Consider the following 17,897-nt stretch of genomic DNA (forward strand, 5'->3'; position numbering starts at 1 on the left):
TCCTAACTAATTTTGAAGTTGTTGTTGTCAATTTGATCCCATCATTCCTAAAAGAGCATTATGCTCCAGGCAGATAGTTTTCACTAGTTCAGCGTAGATTGCCAAGCCTTTCTTTCAAAGTGTTTCTTAGTGGACGTATATCTCCCACATTTTGGTTAGCACCTGAGCACTTTAGCTCTTCACATCATGCAAGGACCCCAAACACAGAAGTTGTTTTAAAATAAGTGTGTGTTCTTATATAAAATAAGAACTAAGCAAATGTTTGAAATAAATAAATAATAATTTTTAAATAATGACAAGAGAGAGGGAACTTTTCCCTTGATGGGTGACTTTTGGGATTTGCTTGATCTTTCTGGACTTTGTTTCCTCATCTGAAATGAATGAATGGACTGTTGAATGAAGGACAGGAGGCAGAATAATATAAACTTCACTTTCTCTGATTGTGCATTCCAGATAGCAGTAAGTATTATCTTTCATTTTCAATAACTGTGATTATCTATTCTTCTCTATAATGGAAATAATGCTATTGGTCCTTTTTATTTTTTTCAGGTAACTTAATTTCCTCAGGAACTTGAGCTCCCGCAATAATTTCATGGGAAAAATGAACAATGTAACTATGTTCATTTTTAGGGGACTTTCTCAGAACCCAAAGGTGGAAGGAGTTTGTTTTGTGGTGTTTTCTTTCTTGTACACGGCTACACTTCTGGGAAACCTTCTCATCATACTGACTGTGCACATGGGTAATCTTCTCAAGTCTCCTATGTATTTCTTTCTCAACCATTTGTCTATTATGGACCTCTGTTTCTCTTCAGCTGTAACTCCCAAAATGATTGCTGACCTATTATCCAAGAGAAAAACGATCTCCTATGTGGGGTGCACTTTGCAACTCTTGGTGGCACATTTCCTTGGATCCAGTGAGATCCTCCTCCTTCTCATAATGGCCTATGATCGGTATGTGGCCATCTGTAAACCCCTACACTATATGACCATCATGGACCAGGGCAGATGCAAGAAAATAATGCTGGGGGTCTGGCTAGGTGGGTTTGTACACACTGTTATCCAGCTGTCTTTTGTGCTTCAGCTCCCCTTTTGTGGACCCAATGAGATTGATCACTACTTTTGTGATGTCCACCCTTTGCTAAAACTGGCCTGCGCAGACACATCTATTTCTGCTGTTGTTGACACAGCCAACAGTGGGACTTTTTCCCTGGGAGGCTTTGTAATCTTGTTAATCTCCTACACTGTCATCCTACTGTCCCTGAGAAAGCAGTCAGCAGAAGGCAGGCGCAAAGCTCTCTCCACTTGTGGCTCCCACATTGCTGTCGTCATCATGTTTTTTGGTCCCTGTACTTTCATATACATGCGCCCTAATACTACCTTTGCTGAGGATAAGATGGTGGCTGTATTTTATACCAGTGTCACCCCCATGTTAAATCCCCTGATTTATACACTGAGAAATACAGAAGTGAAAAATGCTATGAAGAAACTGTGGTGTAGGGAGGTTTTATGGAAGGCTAATTACAAATAGTTTGAAGTGATGATTCTTAAACCAGATTGATTTTAAGTTGTTCAGTCTTGGTTAATGCAACTATAGAACAAAGATAGTAATGCAAAACCTACAGGGTTATTGAGAAACAAACATTTTCTCCTCCCAAAGCTTACCTAATTTTTTTTTTATTTTTTAAAGTGAAAGTCTATTTAGAACTGTGATTGGCGCATATTAAGCACTCAATATCATTTGTTATATGAACAAAACGTACAAGAGAACTAACAAGAATCTAGGATAAAGTATGTTGTCATAAATCCTTCCAAAACACAGAAACTAAATGGAGAAAGCTTGGAAAGGGAAAGGAAAAGTATGTTTCATTTAAAAAAAAAAAAAAAAGATAAAATACATACTTAAAAGACAAAAGACATATTCTCACCCTCTGATCTTGAGGGGAGGCAGCTGAAAACACATTTCCTTTTCTATAGAAATAACTTTTTTGGCCCAAATAATAAGGAAGTAGGACAAGTTGACTACGTTTTAATTATTTTAGCCTATGAATATGCTAATTTCACCATTTCGGGAGTTGGCATATGATCAAGAACCAATTGTATTGAAGATAAAAATTGAAGCTGCATTGAAAGATCTGGTGAAAAACAAGGTTTCAGGAATTGACAGAATAGCCAATGAGATGTTTAAACAAATGGATGCCATGCTGGACACTCACTTGTCTATGACAAGAGATTTGGAAAACAGCAACCTGGCCAAGTGACTGGAAGAGATCCATATTTGGGCCCATTCCAAAGAATGATGATCCAACAGAATGTGGAAAGTATCGAACAATGTCATTAATATTACAAGCAAGAAAAATCTTGCTAAAGATAACTCAAAAACGTTTACAGCAGTCTATTGACAGAGAACTTCCAGAAATGCAAGCTGGTTTAGAAGAGGACATAGAAAGAGAAATATCATTTCTGATATCAGAGACATGCTGGGTGAAATCAAAGAATACCAGAATGATATTTACCTGTGTTTTATTGACTATGCATTTGATTGTGTGGGTCATAACAAATTAAGGATAACATTGAGAAGAATGAGAATTCCAGAACACTTAATTGTGCTTATGAGGAACCTGTGCATGAACCAGGAGGCTGTCATTTGAACAGAAAAAGGGGATACTGTATGGTTTAAAATTAGGAAGGGAGTGTGTCATGGTTGTAGCCTTTCACCATACTTATTCAATCTGTATACTGAGCAAATAATCCAAGAAGCTGTATTATATGAAGAAGAGCATGGCTTTAGTAATGGAGGAAGACTCATTAACAACATGTGATATGCAGATGACACAACATTGCTTGCTCAAAGTGAAGATGACTTGAAGTACTTACTGATGAAAATTAAGAAAACAGTCACTTATACCTCAACATAAGAAAACAAAAATTCTCATAACTGGACCAATTAGCAGCATCATGCTAAATGGAGAAAATATTAAAGTTGTTAAAGATTTCATATTACTTGGATCCACAATCAACAGCAATGGAAGCAGCAGTCAAGATATCAGACGACATATTGCACTGCTGCAGAAGACTTCTTTAAAGTGCTGAAGAACAAAGATATCTCCTTGAAGATAACCCAGGTTATGGCATTTTCAATCACATCATTTGCATGTGAAAGGTGGACAATGAATAAGAAAGACCAAAGAAGAATTGATGCTTTTGAGTTGTAGTGCTGGCGAAGAATGCTGAAAGTACCATGGACTGCTAAAAGAACTAACAAATCTGTCCTGGAGGAAGTGCAGCCGGAATGCTCCTTGAAAGAGAGAATCGACAGTCTTTGTCACACCTACTTTGGTCATGGTGTCAGAGGGACCATTCCTTGAAGAAGGATACCATGGGTGGTAAAGTGGAGGGTCACCGGAGAAGAGGAAGGCCCTTAACAAGATAGGTTGGCACACTGGTCATAGCGATAGGCTCAGATACTTCAAGGATCCTGAAGCTGGTGCGGGAGTGGGCAGTGTTTCATTCTGTTGTACGTGGGGTCACTATGCATAGGAGCTGAATCGGCAGCACCTAACAACAACAACATGAGTGTTCTGCTGTTGACTGATTCTAATAGATACATAGAGTCTCCAGCTGTAGTCCCTGTTCATGTGAAATGACTCCCAGAACATCTGAAGACACAGAGTGAAAACAGTCATTTATGATGAATGGGTGACTGTGATTCAGTGAACAGGATGCATAAAATTTCTATTATTTTTCCTCTTTCCTTCATGTTTGACCAAACAAATTTATTGAATATAGTGAGTCACTTGTACTACATCCTTTGTTAGCTAACCTGACACCATCTCTAAGTGCTACAGAGACTCATTCTTGCCAAGTAAGCAAATGCCTTCCTCATAGGAACTGATAACTTGTCCAAGCAATACCATGCTCCTTCACCTTGGGATGTCAACTTTTTTTTTTTCTTTTGTATTGTTTGGTTATAGGCAAATATATCACTAATTATCTCTCTGTTTTGTTTCATTTCCTTTTCCACAGTTATTATTGTGGAAATATTATGCATATATGTTTCTGGATTTGGACAAGTGGTCTGCTATGCCCCTTGATGATCTTGGAACTGTGTCATTATACCTGTGGGCCTTGGGCTTGTCAGCCTCAGCAGCCAGCAGCTGCTTGAGGTAAGAGACACCCCCCAACTCCAGTGGGCCAGGAAAAGGAGGCAGAGCTGAAGCTCAAGATTGAGGGTCCTTCATCTAGCCCCTAGCACTGGATGTTTGAACCTGACTTCTAGCCTCCTAAACTGTAAGAGAATAAGTCCCTGTTTGTTAAAGCCATTCATTTGTGTAATCCATGAGCTTTAGAATAGCTTATTTCCCAGCATTAGTGAGCTGAGTTTTCCAAGGTTAGTATGGTAAAATTGTGAAAGTGGGGAATTTCAGACATACTCAAATTTTCAAAACTGCCCAAATACTTAATGAAAGGTATTTTGCAAGGATGCCTCTGGGCAGCGTAAGCAAATTAGTATCCTTTGCTAAACTAAAAGGGTAGCAGTTTGAACACTCAGTAATGTTATGGAAAAAAATACCTGATGGCCTGTGTCTGTAAAGATTACAGTCAAGAAAACCCTATGGAACAGTTCTATTTGTAATAAAAGACTTTGCCAAGAGTTGAAATTGAATTAATGGCAAGGAAGTTTGTTGTTGTTGTTGTTGTTTCCTTGATAGGAACAATATTGAAAACATCAAGCTTGAAAGAACAGATATGAAAGAAAGAACACAACTTTAATTCAATACATAAAATAAAATTCTAGACCCTAAGTGTACAGTAGCCTCCCTTCAATTATTTCTTCCATGGGTAATGTGTAAGAAGAGATAAATATAATATTAAACACACTTGTATAGATTCTTTTTCAACCTTCTTTCACTGATAAAGTATAAACAAGGGTTAACAAAAGATACCTACAATCCACATTCAAGCAGATTCCTGAAAGTTCTGTCTGTTTTAGAAGAAACCAAATAAGGAGTATGTCACGATAATCTATTGCTGGAGAATGGATCTACACGTGCATCAGCAACAGGTTTTTAAAATAATCACCAGAATTAGACACTTACCCAGACCTATAGACATCTCTGTCCACGTATGCATTCCTGAATTGGAATTCAGGAATTACAATTGGAATTTTTGGAAATTACTAAGTGCAGGTATTCATCACCAAACATCAAACTAGCAACTAGACTCTGACTTGCTGTCCTATAGTATTCCATCTTTCCTTCTTTCCTTTTCAATATAATTTATCACTAGTTCATTTCCTCTAAGGATCTTAAGCACACAGATTTTTTTAAGACAGTACACATGTGGAAATTTGGAAAGAGAAAAAATTATTGCTGAATCTTCCTTCATCCTGAAGCTGATTTCTACAAAACTATCCCTCTTCTTAAAGCATGGATTCCTGTCACACATGGAAAGAGAGTAAGTGTATATAATTCAGTTTCTTTGTTGGATTTCTCTGTACCTGCTGCATTGGTCAACATTAATGATGCTGTGGCAAGAGCAAGACAAGAAAAGAGCTCAATACCAAGAGAATCATTTCCTTTCAAACAGCTGTCTCGACACCAGTTTCCTAATAACATTCTTCATGTCTGTGTTTCTCAGTGTGCAGATGAAGGGATTGAACATGGGAGCAAGCATAGTGTAAAATAGGACAAATAGCGTGCCGTGTGAGTCAGAAACACCTGTGGGGAACATAGGTGAAGATGAGGGCCAAGAATAATGTAAAACATCACAACAATGTGTGAGCCGTAGGTGGACAGGGCTCAGCAGCACCCCTTGGAGGAGTGGGTCCTCAGCCTGGATGATGTAACAGAGAACCAAGGCAACAAAGGTTAAAATGTTGTGGTGATGATTATAATCACCAACAGCCTTGTGTTGATGCATGTTAGTCTCAGCAGTGGGAATACATCACAGAAATAATGAACTCTCTGATCCGGATGACAGAAAGGAAGTTCATGCTAATCAGTTCATGTGGATAAATGCTCCAATAATAGAGGCCAGGAACAGGGCATAGAACACCTGTCTGCTCACGATACCGTATAGTGAAGGGGTTTGTAGATAGCTGCATAGTAGTTGTGGCCACCAAAATAAAGATCTTGGTAGAGGCAAAAAAGTGGGCCTAAAACATGTGGGCCATGCCACTGTTGTAGGAGATGGTCTTCTGCTTGACCAGAAATTCTGTGATGAGTTTAGGGGCAACTGTAGGTGGGACACGCATCCCTGAAGGACAGTTACCTTGAGAAAAATACATGGACTGACCACTGAGGCGGCTGCTCTTGACATTAAGAAGAGAGACCAGGTTTCCGGACAGAATGGCAAGATAGCAAACAGAGAGTAACAAAAGGAGGCAGCCTTTGCATCCTCATCACTATAAAGTCCTCAGAGAATAAATTCTGTCGTATTTTCATGTCCAATGGTGTCTGTAGGGCTGACAATTTGGAGGGGAGAGTTAATACATATGAAACACTAGAAGTTTTGTAATTATTGAATTATTTCAAAATTCTCATATATATGAGCTATGATTCACTCACTCTACTCTGTGTAAGGGACACAACAATGACCAAAATATATGTAATCTCTACCCACATCTACAATGTAGTTCATTAGAACTGATGAATAACAATAATGGCACAGATAATTAATTGCACCGGTGATAAGTTCCAAGGCTGCCCATGATCGTGAACAATCGGGTGAACACTTGAACGATGGAGCATTCATTTTCAGGTAAATTTTGGGATGCGATTTCAGTATCAGACCTTAACAGTGGCTTACTAGAGGCATGCACAAAGCAGCAATGAGGCTGTATCTCTTCTTTAAAGCCAGGTAAACCAAAACCAATGCCCATCCAGTCTTTTCCGACTCATAGCAACCCTACAGGACAGAGCAAAACTGCCCCACCCAGTTTCAAAAGCTATATATCTTTAAGAAGCAGACAACCTCATTTTTTTCTTGTCAACCTTTCGGTTAGCAGCAAAATGCTTTAACCACTCAGACACCAGGGCTCTACTCAAAGGCAGGAAAGGAAGCGTATATTATCAGACTTTCCCAAGGACTAACACTGTGTTGGATCCTAATAGTTCAATGATGTTGTTAGACTATTATTGGCATAATAATTTTTAAGTTCAAACTCTAGGTGTTTGAGAGGAAATTCCATAAAATGCCTTCACAGTCTTGCTGATAACATTAAACAATGAGGGCAAGAGGGAAATAAAAGAAAGAGCAACAAGCACAACTTGAGAAAATCTTTTTTCCTTTGTGTGAGCTCCCAGGACAGTTATAGCTTCCTAGAATTTACCTTATCACTCAGTTCACTTTGTAGTGTAAACCAACTGCTTTCATCATTTGCATGTTTTAGTCACACTTTCTAGAAATTCTTTCATGGCAGCACTCTTTAGGGACAAACTGCCTCCAGAAATTCTTCTTCACTTGATCAGTTGCACCACTTTACATCTCTTTGAATAGAACTCCTTTCTTTTCTAACCAGATTATTTACACACTCGTGGTGCCCAGCACTGGAATGTTCTTCTTTGAAACAAAAAACATTTCTTGGGCAAAATATTACACTACACTTCTCACTTCCTTTTGATAGTAACTTGATGTAGAACGTGTCACAAAACTGCTAAACTCAAGGTTCAATTTTATAAACACTACACCCTACATAGTGTTCACATTTTTCAGCATGTTTGTAAAGGGTTAAGCAGAAATTTTAAAAAATAGTCATTACTTTGCACGCATTTCCATCTATGTGTTCCAGAAAAAGTGCACATACAACATATACAGAAATATTGAGTATAATTTTAGGGAATTCATAGATTCCATCCAAGTTAACACTTTCTGGTCTAACTTCTTATAAAATCTCTGGAAGAATCACTGTGTCTTTGTTGTTGTTGCTGTTATTTGCTGTCGAGTCGGCCCCGACTCATAGCGACCCCTCCTTGGGTTTCCGAGGCAGTATCACTATGGAAGTAGATTGCCCAACCTTCCTTCCGAGGAGTGGCTGGTGGGTTTGAACGGCCAGCCTTCTGGTTAGCAGTCAAGTGCCTTAGGCACTATGCTACCAGAGCTCCTGTGTCTATAGCAAAAGTCTAATTGTAGTTTTCCTGAGCATCAATGAAATTATTTTTCAAAATAAAAATTAAATATTCTTTGAACTGTGAGTCATCCATCTTAAACCTGAAAACTGAATCCTGTCCTCTAATACAGAATGTTACTAAAAGGTATATATACAAAGATTAAATAGGTAATGAGACACATCTGGCTTATTATTAGGAAAGGTCAATACAGTACAGAAGCTATTCTTCTCAACGTAATCAATACATTCGATAATTTAAAATAAAAATCCTGATATATATATATATTTGTTGTTGTTGTTGTTGTGCCGTCGAGTCGCCCCCGACTCATAGCGACCCCTTCTTGGGTTTCCGAGGCAGTATCACTACGGAAGTAGGATTGCCCAACCTTCTTTCCGAGGAGTGGCATATAAATGTAATTTGAAAAACTGATTCCAAAATTCATAAAAAGCAATAGTCCAAAATAATTGGATTAATTTTTAAAATAATAAATATGATGGACATAACTACTCAAATATTGGAATATAAAGTTAAGACAAGCAAATAAGTGTTGGAATAGACAAATAGATTGATAAACTCAAATACAGTTAATAAACAAAAGCATAATTATATTAAAATTATTCTGTTTCAGTTGAAATTTCATATAGTGAAATAATGATCTAGTGAATCCCTACAAAACATTCAAAATGATATGTATTGTAGCCTTCTTAAGAATTTGGATGACTGGAATTGATCTAAACTTCTAATAGTAAGAGAATGTAGATAATGTCAATTATGTCTTCACTATAGAATATTATGCAGAAGTTTAAACATTGGATCTATATGGCACATCTAGCCTGAATAAATCACTGAGATACACTGCTGAGGACAAAAATTAATAAACTGTGCAAAGATGATCGTAGTATGATAACTTGTATGTTAAAAATCACATAAAATGCTATAACATTTCTACAAGTACCTGTGTAATATGAATGTAATTGAAAAGATGTGTGGAAGAAAGGGAATGATAATCAAAGGGAATTTCCATATTAAAACTATTTTGATTTCTCTCTTGTTATTGTTGTTAGGTGCAGTCGAGTTGTTCCCGACTCACAGCGACCCCATGCACAGCAGAAGGAAACACTACTGATCCCGCGCCAGCTCCATGATCCTTGCTCTACTTGAGCCCATTGTTGCAGCCAGCATGTCAATCATTGAAGGCCTTCCCCTCTTCTGTGGATCCTCCACCTTACCAAGCATGGCATCCTTTTCTAGGGAATGGTCCCTTCTGACAACATGACCAAAGTAGGTGAAACGAAGTCTGGCCATTCTCACTTCAAAGGAGCATCTCGGCTACACTTACCCCACGACAGATTTGTTAGTTCTTTTAGCTCAGGTAGCATAGGGCCTAAAGCACTTGACTGCTAACCAGAAGGCTGGAGATTCAAACCCACCAGCCACACCTCGGAAGGAAGATCGGAAGGAAGATGGGCAATCTACTTCCATAGAGATACTGCCTCGGAAACCCAAGGAGGGGTCGCTATGAGTCGGATCTGACTCAACGGCACATAACAACAACAACAATGGTACTTTTGGCATTCTTCACCAGCACCACAACTCAAAGTCATCAACTCTTCTTCAGTCTTCCTTATTCATTGTCCAGCTTTCACATGCATACAAGACAATTGAAAACATTATGGCCTGTGTCAGGCACACCTTAGTCCTAAAGGAGACATCCTTACTCCTCAGCACTTGAAAGAGTTCCTTCATAGCCAACCTGCCCAGGGCTACACATTGTCTAATGTCCTGACTGCTGCTTCCATTGGCATTGATTGTAGAACCAAGGAATGTGAATTCTTTGACAACCCCAATCTTTTCTACATTTATCGTGATGCTGCTCATTGGTTCAGTTGTGAGGATTTTTGTTTTCCGTATATTGAGATGTAATCCATACTGCAGACTGTATTCTTCAATCTTCATCAGTAAGTGCCTCAAGTCATCCTCACTTTCAGCAAGCAAAGTTGTATCATCAGTGTATCTCAGGTTGTTAATGATTCTTCCTCCAATCCTAATACCATGTTTTTCTTCGTATAGTCCTGCTTCTCAGATTATTTTCTCAGTATTTAGATGGAATAAGTATGGGGAAATGATACAACCCTGATTCACTAACTTCTTGATTTCAAACCATGTAGTGTCCTGTTGTTCTGTTTGAACGACAGACTCCTGGTCAAGGTACAGGTTCCTCATGAGTACAATCAGTGTTCAGGAATTCCCATTCTTCTCAATGTTATCCATAATTTGACATGATCCACATAATCAAATTCATTTGCATAGCCAATAATACACAAGTAAACATCTTTCTGGTATTCTTTGCCTTGAGCCAAGTCCATCTGACAACAGCTATGATATCTCTTGTTCCACTTCCTCTTCTGAATCCAGCTTGCACCTCTAGAAGTTCTCTCTCAATATACTACTACAACCATTTTTGAATTATCTTCAGTAAGATCTTACATGTGTCCAATGTTAATGATGTTGTTCAATAATTTCCACATTCTGTGGGATCCCTTTCTTTATAATGGGTATAAATATGGATCTCTTCCAGTCAGTTGGCCAGGTAGCTGTCTTCCAAATCTTTCGGCATAACTGAGTGAGTGCCTCCAGTGGGCCATGCATTTGTTGAAATATCTCAGTGGGTATTCCATCAATTCCTGGAGCCTTGTTCTTTGCCAGTTCCTTCATTGCAGCTTCTTCTTATTCCTTCAATACCATTGGTTCTAGATCATATGCAACATCCCGAAATGGATGAAGATCAACCAGTTCTTTTTGGTATAGTGACTCTGCGTGTATTCCTTCCATGTTCTTTTGATGTTTCCTGCATTATTCAATATTTTGCCCATAACATTTTTCAATATTGCAACTCAAGGCTTAATTTTTTTCCTCAATTCTCTCAGCTTAAGAACTGTTAAGTGTGTTCTTCCCTTTTTGGTTTTCTATCTCTAGGTCTTTGCACATTTCATTATAGTAATTGGCTTTGTCTGCTCCAGCTGCTCTTTGAAATCTTCAGTTCAGCTCTTTGATCTTGTCATTCCTTCCATTTGCTTTAGCTTCTCTCCACTCAAGGGCAAGTTTCAGAGTCTCTTCTGTCATCAATTTTGGTCTTCTTTTCTCATCTTTTTAGTGATCTCTTCCTTTCTTCCTGGATGATGTTCTTGATGTCTTCCCACAATTCTTCTGGTTTTCGGTCATTGGTGTTCAATGCATCAAATCTATTCTTTAGATGGTTTCTAAATTCAGTAGGGATATAGTCAAGATCATATTTTGGCTCCTGTGGACTTGTTTTAATTTTCTTCAACTTCAAGTTGAACTTGCATATGAGCAGTTGATGGTCTGTTCCACAATCAGCTCTTGGCCTGGTTTTGGCTGAAGATATTGAGCTTTTCTGTTGCATTTTGCCACAGATGTAGTCAATCAGATTCCTGTGTGTTCCATCTGAAGTCCACTTGTATAGCTGCTGTTTGCGTTGTTGAAAAAATGTATTTGCAATGAGTATGTCATTGGTTTTGCAAAATTCTATCATGCGATTTCCTGCACTTTTTCCATCACCAAGGCCAAATTTTCACACTACCAGTGATTCTTCTTTGTTTCCAACTTTTGCATTCCAGTCGCCAGTTATAATTAACACATCCTGATTGCATGTTTGGTCAATTTCAGACTGCAGAAGTTGATAAAAATCTTCAATTTCCTCATCTTTGGCTTTGGTCATTGGTGCATAAATTTGAATAATAGTCGTATTAATGAGTCTTCCTTGTAGGTGTATAGATATTATCCCATCATTGACAGCATTGTACTTGGAGAGAAATCTTGAAACATCCTTTGTGATGATGAATGCCATGCTATTCCTCTTCTAACTCTCATTCCCGGCATAATATACCATATGGTTGCCTGATTCAAAATGGCCAAAAACAGTCCATTTCAGCTCTCTAATGCCTAGGATATCAAACTTTATGTGTCCCATTTCATTTTTGACAACTTCCAATTTTTCTAGATTCATATTTCATACATTCCATATTCCAATTATTAATGGATGTTTGCAGCTGTTTCCCTCAATTTGAGTGGTGCCTCATGAGCAAATGGAGGTCTTGAAAGCTTTATCTTATCCATATGATTAAGGCTGGTCTTTCTCTGATGATGCAGCTCTTTCCCATTCCTATTTTGAATTCCTTCTAACCTAAGTGACTCACCCTCCTCCTCTGTATTAGACAATGTTTCTGGACTATTCATATTAAAAAATATTTTGATTTCTCTCTTAGGGGATTACATTAAATATTTCTTTTATAATAAAATTAATTTAAAAATCCTTTAATTTAATGTGGTTTAAAGAGAAAACATTACATAATGAAAGAAATTAAACAAAATAAAAGAAACCACAATCCAGTATTAGAATTAGTTGAACTTTTACATAACTTGTTCTTCTCTAGTTACTGTATTGTTCTCTCAATTAATGTATACACAGTGATTGTATACATAGATGCTATTGCCTAACCATTATATTGTATGAGTTGGCATTGTTTTAATTATGCTTTTGTTGTTGTTGTTGCTGTTTAGTAGGACCCAATCCATAGCGACTCCTCCTTGGGTTTCCCAGGCAGTATCACCACAGAAATAGATTATGCAATCTTCCTTCCAAGGTGTGGCTAGTCAGTTTGAACCACCAGGCTTCTGATTAGCAGTCAAGTGCCTTAGGCACTAAATTAAATTATAGGTGCTTATAAAATGTAAATATAAGTGGCTAGATACATTTCTGTCCCAAAATTCTCTACAGGGAGATATTTGAGATGAATGAAGCAGGAAAAAAAAAAAAAAAAAAGACAAGTATGGAGTAAAGCTTTCAGGACCTTCATTTGCTGATGAGGCATGACTCAAAATGAGAAGAAATGGATGCAAACATTGATTAGAAATTGGAATGTGCAATGTACGATGTACAAATGTAGGAAAGTTCAATGTTGTCAGAAATGAAACAGAACACCTTCAGCTAGATATCTTAGGCTATAGTTAAGTGAAATGGACTAATATTGTCCATCTATAATCAGACAATCACATTGTCTCCTCTTCCATGAATGAAAAATTAAAGAAATTCAACATGACACTCATTGTCAAAAAGAACATTTCAAGATCTATGCTGCAAATTCAATGCTATCAACATTAGTATAATTTCATAGGCCAAAAATGAAGACCAGCTAATACGAATACATAGTTATGCATCAATTACTAATACCAAAAATTAAGAAATTGTGTATTTTTACCAACTTCTGCTCTCTGATATTGATTAAAAATCCAATCAAGATGAATTGATAATTACTGTGATTAGAATGTGAAAGTTCGAAACAAAGAAGAATCATCAGTAGTTGGAAAACATATAAAAAAAAAAAAAAAAAAAGCAAGCAGAGATAGCATAATAGAATTTTGCAAGAGCAATGATCTATTTGTTGCAAATACTATTTTCCCACAACATAAATGGGATTATACACATGGATCTCAGTAGACAGAATACACAGGGATCATTTCATTTGTAGTGTTAGTCAGTACTGGAAATAGTATGGACTTCCAGAAGAATGAAAAAATCTGTCTGAGAAGAGGGAGAACCACAATGCTTATTAGAGGTGAAAATGGCCATAACTTGTCTCACATAATTTGGTCTGTTTTCAGAAGGGACAGTTCCATTGGAGATAGATATCATGCTTGGTAAAGGAAGGGTCAGTGAAAAAGTGGAAGACCCTAAGGAGATGGATTGACATAATGGCTGCAACAATGGACTCAAGCCTTGCAGAGAGATTGTGAGGATGGCACAGGACTGAGCAGTGTTTTGTGCTGCTACTAGGGTCTTATGAGTTGGAACAACTCAATGGCACTTAGCAGCAAGAATGTGGGCAACATATTGATTGACACAGAAAGCATCTAATAAGATGAAACAGTCACTGAAATGAAAACACTGACCAATTTGCAAGACTATCTCACAGCTGTGTCTTGTCAAGGATTAATGACACTGTAGGAAGAAGTCCACACTGCACTTGAAAGATTTGATGAAAAACAACGCTCTAGAAATCGACATTGCAGCAATTGAGATGTTTCAACAAACAGATGCAGTGTTACAAATACTTACTCATCTAGGCCAAGAGATCTGGAAAACAGATACCTGGACAATTGATTAGAAGAGATACATATATGTGTTCATTGCAGAGAAAGGTGATCCAATAGAATACGGAAATTGTCAGACAATATCTTTAAAATCATACAAGTAAAATTATGTTGAAGATAGTTCAAAAAGAGTAGCAACAGTCTATCAACAAAGAACTGCAGGAAATTCAAGATGGATTCAGAAGAGGATCTGAAATAATACCAGATGGATCTTGGCAAAAAGCAGTTGATACTGGAAAGACATTTAATTGTATTTTATTGACTAAGCAAAGTCATTTGACTGTGTGGATCATAACAAATTTTGAGCAAAGCAATGAATGAGAATTCTAGAGTACCGTATTATGTTCATGCAGATCCTGTGCAGAGACCAAGAGGTAGTTGTTCAAACAGAACGTGGGGATACTTCATGCTTTAAATTCAGAAAGGTGTGGGTCATGGTTGTATACTTTCACTCTACTTATTCAATCTGCTGGTTGAGCAAATAATCTGAGAAATTGGGCTATATAAAGTACATGGTACTAGGATTGGAAGAAGAGTCATTAAACAGTCAATGACATGCAGATAACATTACCTTGACTTCTAAAACCAAAAAGACTGAAGCACTTACTGATAAAGGTCTAAGGCTATGTATGGCCTTGAGTAGGGATTACAACACAACATAAAGAAAACAAAATTCTCACTATTGGACCAATAAGCAACACCATGATGAATGGAGAAAAGAATGAAATTGCCAAGGATTTAATTTTACTTGGATCCACAATTAACACCCATGGAGACAGCAGTCAAGAAGTAAACAACATATTGAAGGCCAAATCAAGTAGAGACAATCAATTTAAAGTGTTCAAACACAAAGATGTCGCTTTGCTAAGGTATATAACTCAAACCATGGTATTCTCAATTACTTCATATGCATGCAAAAGCAGGACAATGAATAAAGGAGACAAAGGAGTATCAGTGCATTTGAATTTGGTGTTGATGAAGAATATTGGATATACCATGGATTTCCAGAACAACAAGCAAGTCTGCCTTGGAAAAAGTACAAGAAGAACACTGCTTCGAAGTGAGACTGTCAAAATTTCCCCTCAAGTACTTTGGACGTGTTATTGGGTGGGACCAGTCCCTGGAGAAATATATCATGTTTTGTAAAATACAGGGCAACCCTAAAAGGAAACCATCAGTGAGAAAGATTTACAGAGTCTGCAACCATGAGCTCAAATGTTACCATGATCATGAATGCTGCAGGACCAGGAAATTTCTCGTTCTGTTATACATTGGCTAGCTATGAGTCTGAACCAACTCAATATGACCTAACAATCACAATCTCACTTACTATCATCCAGTCGATTCTGACTTATATCAACCCCCAATGGGTTTCCTACATGGTAAATCTTTATGGAAGTAGATTGCCCCATCTTCTTTCCACGGAGGGACTGATATGTTTGAACTGCCAAAATTTTGGTTAGTGGTTAAATGCCTTAGGCACTATGCCACCAGATCTCCTTATAACAAAAAACAACAATAATTTAAATATATACATCTATATGTGTGTGTGTGTATGTATGTATATTTATGTATGTGTGTGTGTGTATTTATATATATATATAAATTTATACGAACAACTAGCTCTCTTTTTACACCCATAACTGGATTTGGTTTTAGTAACAATATTAACAAGTGTTTGTATAACTGTACTTTTGCATACTGATAGAATATGATGAAAAACGTTAACTGTGAAGTTGAAACTTTAAATGATGTTCTGATATATGGCTAAGCTTCTCTCTTCCCCTTTCCTTAACTATAGCACCAGTCTTTTCCTGTTTCTTAAGAAATTATATTAAAAGAACCAGAAAAATGAGGCAAAGGAGGAGAATATACCTTTTAACAGTGTGGTATTTTCTAAATAGACTCCTAAATCCAAGAACTATGACAGTACATTGAAGTAAGTTGCATATAAATTTTCTCTATTTTTCAACACACTATTCCAATATCAATAGATGCTTATGGAAAACTGGAGAAATACATTCAACTCAGGACATTATCCACTCTTGCCAAATCCCTAACATTAATGTTTATTATATTTGAAAAGCCACTAACTTTTTCATTATTTTCCTATTACAATCTCAGCTGCAACAAGGTAAATAGATGATATTATGGATTTCACTTTATTCATAAATCAATACACAGAAAGAAAAAATATTACCCATTGGAAATAGAAGTTCCAGTATCTGGCATAAATATTTTAGCTCCAAATACAATATTCATCTTATAAAATGATTGCTTTCTCCTTGCAGATTAACTGTTTCTAACTTCTATTTTGCAGACATGTACTGGAGCACAGCAGTAAAATAAGAGTGTTAATGGATTCATACTGTTAGGATTGACACAGGTTTATATGAGGTAGAAAATTGTGTACATACTCATCTTCATATGCTGCACTGGAACTGTGGTGAGGAAATTGCTCACTATGGAACCATAGGGTTCAGCCAGACTCTTGGAAGTCCCATGTACTTCTTTCTGTTTTATTTGCCCTTTGCTTATACCGCTTTTCAAATTTCACCGTCCTTAGATTAACTGTAGGAGCTCTGGTGGTGTGGTGCCTAAGGCATTTGACTGCTAACCAGAAGGCTGGCAGTTCAAACCCACCAGCCACTCATCGAAAAGAAGGTTGGGCAATCTACTTCTGTAGTGATAACGCCTCAGTAACCCAAGGAGGGGTAGCTATGAGTCAGATCTGACTCAATGGCAGTGTGTTATGTTGTTGTGTTAGATTAAATGTGAGCTCTCTCTTGACAAATAAAGTAATATCATACAATGAGTGAAGGATACAAGTCTTTGCCCTCCATTTATTTGGCCACATGAAGATCTTTGTCCTCATCCTTATGGCTATCCATTTCTGCATGGCTATCTGTAAGCCCTTGTGTTACTCAAACATTATGAGATGACAGGTCTGCATAGTTCTGATTATTCTTCCTGGATAGGTCTTATATACATTTTACAGCTCAAATTGCCTTGGCCTTGAAACTGCATTTCTATGGACCCAATATGATATATCACTAATATATTGATTTGTATTAATTTTATTTATTAAAATCAGATGTATGGGTACTTATGTGATCAACTTACTGTTGGTTCCATCAGTGAGAACATTTGCTCATATAGTTCCTTGCTCCTGATAATCTCATAATTTGTTGCCTGTCACTCACTGTGAAAGCACAGTGCAAAAAGGAATGAAGAAGCCCTCTCCCTGTGAACCACACACAACAATGTAGTCATCTTATTTTTCTGTCTGTGTATATTCATGAATACAGGTCAACCAACCACTTTCCCCAATGAAAAAGATAGTGCCAGTATTTTATACCAATGGGACACCCTTTCAAAAATACTAATCAACAAACTAAATAATGCAGAAATGAAAATAGCCATGAGAAAGTCATGGAATATCAAAACTAATTCCAAAATCGAATGATGAAATGAGAACATGATGATATATTGAGTAATTACACTGAATTTATACAACCATCAAATACGATAGTGTGTGATTATTATATAACTTACAATCAGATGTATGGTAGTGGTGTGTGTATATATATATATATATATATATATATATATATATAT

At 37.2% G+C, this 17,897-nt stretch overlaps 1 protein-coding gene across 1 annotated transcript; it reads left to right on the plus strand.

Annotated features, from left to right (window-relative positions):
- The first annotated feature begins 592 nt into the window (after nucleotides 1–592).
- On the plus strand, nucleotides 593–1,528 carry LOC103210763 (olfactory receptor 4S2-like). The gene has a single exon (XM_007956677.2). The coding sequence runs from the start codon at nucleotides 593–595 to the stop codon at nucleotides 1,526–1,528; it is 936 nt and encodes a 311-aa protein (XP_007954868.2).
- Nucleotides 1,529–17,897: the final 16,369 nt, after the last annotated feature.

Source organism: Orycteropus afer, unplaced genomic scaffold (genome assembly GCF_000298275.1).
Source record: "Orycteropus afer afer isolate SDZICR_OR568_19922 unplaced genomic scaffold, OryAfe1.0 scaffold00650, whole genome shotgun sequence".
Classification (NCBI taxonomy): domain Eukaryota; kingdom Metazoa; phylum Chordata; class Mammalia; order Tubulidentata; family Orycteropodidae; genus Orycteropus; species Orycteropus afer.

Excerpts from the sequence above, each read along its gene's own strand:
- LOC103210763 (XM_007956677.2), top strand. The coding sequence starts at position 593 with ATGGGAAAAATGAACAATGTAACTATGTTCATTTTTAGGGGACTTTCT.